Source organism: Palaemon carinicauda, chromosome 12, assembly GCF_036898095.1.
Source record: "Palaemon carinicauda isolate YSFRI2023 chromosome 12, ASM3689809v2, whole genome shotgun sequence".
Taxonomy (NCBI): Eukaryota; Metazoa; Arthropoda; class Malacostraca; order Decapoda; family Palaemonidae; genus Palaemon; species Palaemon carinicauda.
The window spans coordinates 130,592,756-130,600,255 of record NC_090736.1 but is presented as its reverse complement, the minus strand read 5'-3'; the positions used below and the strand labels follow the sequence as shown (position 1 = coordinate 130,600,255).

Below are 7,500 nucleotides of genomic sequence, written 5' to 3'. Positions count from 1 at the left end.
CAAATTCCCCTCCCTGAAGAACCCCTGTCCCGTCGACCCACAGGGTAGAGAGGCTGAGGACAATTCCGATGATGATGATGCTTTTGACGAGGTATTGCCAGAATTCTCCCTCATTTCTGAGAAGGAAGTAAGGCCCATTACCTCGGAAGGAGGGGGGCACCGAGCCCTCGGAGGGAAAAGATGGAGAGAGGAATAGAAAGATGCCATTGGTTGAGGTGGGCAGCATCTCCACCAACCCACACCATCGGTTAGAAGCGACCTACCTTGGCCATGACCTGTCGTTGAAGAGACATGTTTTTCTGGACTCGGAGAGAGGGGTGGCAGGGGGAGGAAGGTGATGGGGCTTCGAACGCGGAGGCTGAGACACCCGAGTTAAGTCCACACACGCACTTCTAAGAGCACCACACACGCTGGAAGATGGTGTACGTGTGGAGGCTGAAAGGTGGTGACCGCCACTTTTATACTCGGCTAGTTTTGCTGTGAAGACTATGGAATTGACGGCGAAGGGAAGGTGGGGGGGAGAAAAGGTGGGTTTTAAGGGAAGACGAAATGAGGTGGAAGAGGAGGAAGATACAAAGGGGTGAGGTAAGGAGGGAGGGAGAGGCTGAGGCAATGGGGCCCAGTAAAAGGGGGAGAGGGAAGAAGGGGGAGGAGGTGGAAAAAAGTATAACCCCAACGCCCCTCATCCTCGCAAATTAGGCGAGTCGCTGCTCCCGAAATACCCAAGTTTTCATGGGTATTTCGGGATGCCCAAAATCATGGCACGAGCAAAGCGGAAAAATAATAAGGTGTCACTTCATTAGATAAATATGTCTCCAATCCATGTTTGTTTAGATTCTCATGGTGATTCTATACATATCTTGAAAGTCATTTGTCAAGGCCTCCAACCCATCAATTTAACATCTTATTGACAGTTATACAGATCGGAAGAAAGATTAATTTTTACCACCCGGGGAAGATGGGTGTTTATACATGCTTTATACCACCTTACTCCCCTCCCCCAGATCACCAGTTTACCCAATGAAGGGGGAAACACCGTAAAAAGAAGCAGGGGAGATATATTTTTCTTCGAGACGGTAAACGATTGCCAAAGGCCTTCGTCCCTTACACACTCCCCTCACACCCTTTACACCCCTCAGCCCTACACCTACACAGAGGGCAGTTTCGTTCTTCATCACTTCCTCACTAAATATTTAAAGACAAATCTACACATCAGAGTTTCAATTCGAATCTAGAAATAGGTTCGTAAACCTGACTAGGAAGTACCAGAAATAGTTTTGTCCTTACGCATGAGTTACATGAAGTTGAAAATAATGTGATTAGAGATAATTGGGGGTAGAAATGTTAGCTCCGAATGATGACAGACACCTTACTTAGCCAAATGTGCATAGAACCTAATACGGTATTCGTTCTCCGATAATGGCTTAAGCTGATTTTGATTGGCTAACGCTGAGAGACGAATCTTCACGTCATTCCAAGAAGGAATCTAATTTGAGCAATTGTCAACTTATGACACAATAGTCGCTGGGCGTTGCTTGCTACTCTAGATCTCTCGATGTGACAATGCTCCTTCTCATTATATATTCAAATCGGTAGAACTTCGTTAACTCAAACGTGTTGGTATTGTTTATTTGTTAGATATTTACTTGTTTTTCACATTTATCAAAATATACATTCTGTTAATCAACTTTTATGATTTATTCATAATTATGTAGTCTGCGTTTCTGCTCAGCCTTGAGCTACTTTCCCATCTAGTTCCTTGAGATTGTATCATTCTACTTTTCTAACTGAGGTTGATGCTTGGCTCTTAGTGATAGTAATAATAATAATAATAATAATAATAATAATAATAATAATAATAATAATAATAATAATAATAATAATAATAATAATAATAATAACGTAATAATCGTTTTATATATATATATATATATATATATATATATATATATATATATATATATATATATATATATATATATATATATATAAAGCTTCATAAGCCCCGAATAGTGTCTAAGCTTCAAAGTCCCTTCCTTATTCGGCGTTATCTGACTTTATATCCCATTTCTTTTCAAATAGCGACTTTTTTTTTTTGTTTTTTTTTAACGTATCCCTCATTAATAAAATATTTCTACGTAATATATTTTTACTATATTGAGAAGGAATCTTTCCATTTACACATTAGGTAGCCAGAAGTCTTGTTCAATGCTAAAAATTGCCAACATTCTTTATTGTATATATGACACATCAAAGTTGTTAATATATATATATATATATATATATATATATATATATATATATATATATATATATATATATATATATATATACATATATTAGTGTACGAAACCCATCACACACGCACATGGACTCCCCTCATACCAGGGTATGACTTCTTCCTCTCCCCCTACCCGAGGGCTTGGGAGAGATGAACGGGACTGGAATATATATATATATATATATATATATATATATATATATATATATATATATATATATATATATATATATAAGTATATATACATACAGTGTATATACAGTATATATGTATATATGCAGTATATATATTTACATATATATATATATACGTATATATATACACACATGTATTATAATCCTGTGAGACATCAAAGAGGTGGAGCTGGGGGTAGAGTGACTGCATCCCGCACTCTAGTTTTGGGGTGTTTGAATATGCGTGGATGTAGTACGATAGAGAGTAAAAGATGTGAGATTGAAAGTGTGTTTAGGAATAGAAGGATGGATATTTTGGCTTCGTGTGAGACAAAAATAAAAGGGAAAGGTGAAGTGATGTTTGGTGAAATGTCTTGTAGAGTGTCTGGGATTGAAAGGGGAAGAGCAAGAGAAGGTGTGGCTTTATTGCTGAGTGAATGGATGACAGGTAAAGTAGTGGAATGGAAGGAGATATCTAGGTTAATGTGGGTAAGGGTTAGGTTGGGTAGGGAATGTAGGGCGTTTGTCAGTGCGTATAGGCCAGGTTGTGAGAAAAGTGAAGAAGAGAGGAATGAGTTCTGGAATGAATCAACTAGATGTGTAGAAGGACTGGGTAGAAGGAATTATGTAGTTGTCATGGGTGATTTGAATGCTTGAGTGGGCGCTGGAGAGGTAGAAGGTGTCATTGGAAAGTATGGCGTACCAGGTGAAAATGAGATTGGTGAGAGACTGGTAGATATGTATGTTGAGCAAGAGAGGGTGATAAGTTCTAGCTTTATAAAAAGAAAGATAAAAACAAGTATACATGGGTAAGGGTGGCAAATGGAAGAGTGGTAGAAAGGGCCTTAATGGATTATGTGTTGATAACTAAAAGAATGTTTGGAAGATTGAAAGACGTGCACGTGTTTAGTGGTATGGCTAATGGTATGTCGGATAATTTTTTGGTGGAAGGAAAATTAGTTGTAGCAAAATAGTGGGGGAATAGAGTAGGTAGATGTAAAAGGGAGCTAGTGAGGGTTGAAGAGCTAATAAAACCGGGGGTAAAAAGTAAATATCAAGGAAGGTTAAAAATGGCATATGCCGAAGTGAAAGTAAGAGAAACTGGTAATTTAGAGGAGGAGTGGAAGTTAGTAAAAGAAAATTTTGTTAGGATTGCAAGTGATGTGTGTGGCAAGAAGTTTGTTGGAGGCAGCATGAGGAAAGGCAGTGAATGGTGGAATGAAGGAGTGAAGGTAAAAGTGGAAGAGAAAAAGAGGGCTTTTGAAGAATGGCTGCAGAGTAATGGTGTAGAGAAGTATGAAAGATATAGAGAGAAAAATGTGGAAGTGAAGCGCAAGGTAAGTGAGGTAAAGAGGGCAGCTGACCTGAGGTGGGGTCAGAGATTGGGTCATTCATATAAAGAGAATAAGAAAAATTTTTGGAAAGAAGGGAAGAGAGTAAGGCAGGCCGGTTGAAGAATTCAAGAGACAGTGAAAGATGGAAATGGAAGGTTGTTAAAAGGAGAGGAGGCAAAGAAAAGATGGGCGGAATATTTTGAAAGTTTACTGAATGTTGAGGATAATAGGGAGGCAGATATAATTGCTGTTGCAGGTGTTTAGGTGCCGTTGATGGGAGGTGTGAATGAGAGAGAGATTACAAAAGAGGAAGCTAGGAGAGCACTAGATGAAACGAGAGTAGGAAAAGCATCTGGTATGGATGGTTTGAGATGAAGTGTCTAAGGAGTATGGCTGGTGTATCTCGAGTAGATAGGGTTAGGAACGAAGTAGTGAGGGTGAGAACGGGTGTAAGAAATGATTTAGCAGCTAGAGTGGATATGAATGTGTTGAGGTGGTTTGGCCATGTTGAGAGAATGAAAAATGGCTGTCTTTTAAAGAAGGTGATAAATGCAAGAGTTGATGGGGGAAGTACAAGAGGAAGGCCAAGGTGGATGGATGGAGTGAAGGAAGCTCTGGGTGATAGGAGGATATATGTGAGAGAGGCAAGAGAGTGTGCTAGAAATAGGAATGAATGGCGAGTGATTGTGACGCAGTTCCGGTAGGCCCTGCTGCTTCCTCCGGTGCCTTGGATGAACACGGAGGTAGCAGCAGTAGGGGATTCAGTGTTATGAAGCTTCATATATGGTGGATAACGGGGGAGGGTGGGCTGTTTCACCCAAGCAGTACCAGCTGAACTCGGTTGAATCCCTTGTCGGGCTGGGAGGAACGTAAAGAGGAGAGGTCCCCTTTTTTGTTTCATTTGTTTGATGTCGGCTACCCCCCAGAATTAGGGGAAGTGCCTTAGTATATATATATATATATATATATATATATATATATATATATATATATATATATGGATAAATATCAACACAACATCGTGTTCAAATAAAAATAAATTTCTACCTCATACTTGGGATCGAACGCTAGCCCCTTCTAATGAAAGGCCAGGTCGAAACCAACCATGCCACGAGAGGCCATAAAAAAAATTGGAACCTGATGTTACCCAGCTGACCGAGGATTTACCTGGCGAGACATCAGTCTCTTACCATCGAGTTTTACCCGATTTCCCGGCCCACCACGTGACACAATTGGTAGAAATTCATTCAAATTACTGGTAAGAGACTGATGTCTCGCCAGGTAAATCCTCGGACAGCTGGGTAGTGTCAGGTTCCGATTTCTTTTATGGCCTCTCGTGGCATTGTTGGTTTCGACCTGGCCTTTCATTAGAAGCGGCTAGCGTTCGATCCCAAGTAAGAGGTAGAAATTTATTTCTATTTGAACACGATGTTGTGTTGATATTTATCCTAATTGACTCATTATGGGTAATTTGAATGAATTACTACCAATTGTGTCACGTGGTGGGCCGGGAAATCGGGTAAAACTCGCTGGTAAGGGACTGATGTCTCGCCAGGTAAATCCTCGGACAGCTGGGTAGCGTCAGGTTCCGATTTCTTTTATGGCCTCTCGTGGCATGGTTGGTTTCGACTTGGCCTTTCATTAGAAGGGGCTAGCGTTCGATCCCAAGTAAGAGGTAGAAATTTATTTCTATTTGATCACGATGTTGTGTTGATATTTATCCTAATTGACTCATTAGGGGTAATTTGAATGAATTACTACCAATTGTGTCACGTGGTGGGCCGGGAAATCTGGTAAAACTCGCTGGTAAGAGACTGATGTCTCGCCAGGTAAATCCTCGGACAGCTGGGTAGCGTCAGGTTCCGATTTCTTTTATGGCCTCTCGTGGCATGGTTGGTTTCGACCTGGCCTTTCATTAGAAGGGGCTAGCGTTCGATCCCAAGTATGAGGTAGAAATTTATTTCTATTTGAACACGATGTTGTGTTGATATATATCCATATTGACTCATTAGGGGTAATTTGAATGAATTACTACCAATTGTGTCACGTGGTGGGCCAGGAAATCGGGTAAAACTCGCTGGTAAGAGACTGATGTCTCGCCAGGTAAATCCTCGGACAGCTGGGTAGCGCCAGGTTCCGATTTCTTTTATGGCCTCTCGTGGCATGGTTGGTTTCGACCTGGCCTTTCATTAGAAGGGGCTAGCGTTCGATCCCAAGTATGAAGTAGAAATTTATTTCTATTTGAACACGATGTTGTGTTGATATTTATCCATATCGACTCATTAGGGGTAATTTGAATGAGTACTACCAATTGTGTCACGTGGTGGGCCAGGAAATCGGGTAAAACTCGCTGGTAAGGGACTGATGTCTCGCCAGGTAAATCTTCGGACCGCTGGGTAGCGTCAGGTTCCGATTTCTTTTATGGCCTCTCGTGGCATGGATGGTTTCGATCTGGCCTTTCAATAGAAGGGGCTAGTGTTCGATCCCAAGTATGAGTTAGAAATTTATATATATATATATATATATATATATATATATATATATATATATATATATATATACATATATATATATATTATATATATATATATATATATATATATATATATATATATATATATATATATAGCCAGACACTTGCTTTTTTATAAGTGAGATTATTTTCGGAATTTGGCTTATTATGGATAGTTGGGGGTAGGGCTGGTCAAAGTTTGTCTTGTATAGATTTGGGTCAATGATTGATCTGAACATTTGTGTATGAAGGCCTGTTCTGGACAATTTGGAATCAACACATGTTCTGTACAGATTGAGGTAAATACAGTTGGGGGATGCAGTTTGTCTTGGACAGTTGGGAGGTTGAGACTTGATCTGGACAGTTGAAAAGTCTAATCTTGTTTTGGAAAATTATAGTGTAGGCATGTTCTGGACAGTTTGGAGTGTCTAGTCTTGTTCTGAATATTTTGAAGCTGGAGTTGCAGTTATGGGGTGAAGGTTAGTTTTGGTTATGGGAGGGCTTTACAAAGGTTAACCATGGGGAATTGGGTGGTTTGGTTTGTCTTAGACATTGAGGGTTACCAATATTGTTCTTTATAGTTGGGGGCCGAGTCTTGTTCTGAAGAGTTTTGGGGTTGTTAATATATCTGGATAGTGGGTGGGCCAAGGCTTGTTTTCAGAGAATTAGGAGGCTTCCAATTTAGTTCATGAAAGTAAGACTGGTAGTTTTAGAGATTTGGTGTTTTAGTCTTGCTCTGTACAGTGAGGGTTACAAGCTAGTTATGAACTGTTGGGGGTGACAAGACTACTGCTGTTGAGTAGTGGTGGCCAAGCTTGTTCTATAAAATGAGCATGGGTTTTTTCCTGGTTAGTAGGTTGCTGAAAAGGCCTTTTCTGCACAGTTAAGGGCTGTTTTAATATTGGAGGGATAGCCAAGATAGTCATGTACTGTGGGTGTGATCAGGATTGATCTGGACAATGGGCAAATAGGCTTGTTCTATATATTAGAGAAAAGGCATGCTTGTTTCTGGAGGGAAAAGGTAGCTGGGCTAGTTCTAGACAGTTTAAGCAGACCAGGCTTGTTCTGGATAGTGGCTGGGAATCAGGTTTGTTCTGTATAGTATTAGGTACAACATTTTCTGGACAGTTGGAGTAACTAGGAGGGTGGATGGGACCAAGATGGTTTTGTACAGAGTGGAATGGCCATGCAGGAATGGTG

General features: G+C 40.3%; 1 protein-coding gene across 1 annotated transcript in view; it reads right to left on the bottom strand.

The window, feature by feature from the left end:
- Positions 1-452, bottom strand: part of LOC137651283 (muscle-specific protein 20-like) — an 87,217-nt gene extending 86,765 nt beyond the window's left edge. Inside the window, exon 1 of the mRNA XM_068384550.1 lies at positions 264-452. Coding sequence (XP_068240651.1) covers positions 264-293 — 30 coding nt within the window. The 5' untranslated portion in view covers positions 294-452. The remainder of the gene's footprint in view (positions 1-263) is intronic.
- Between the last annotated feature and the right edge of the window lie 7,048 nt (positions 453-7,500).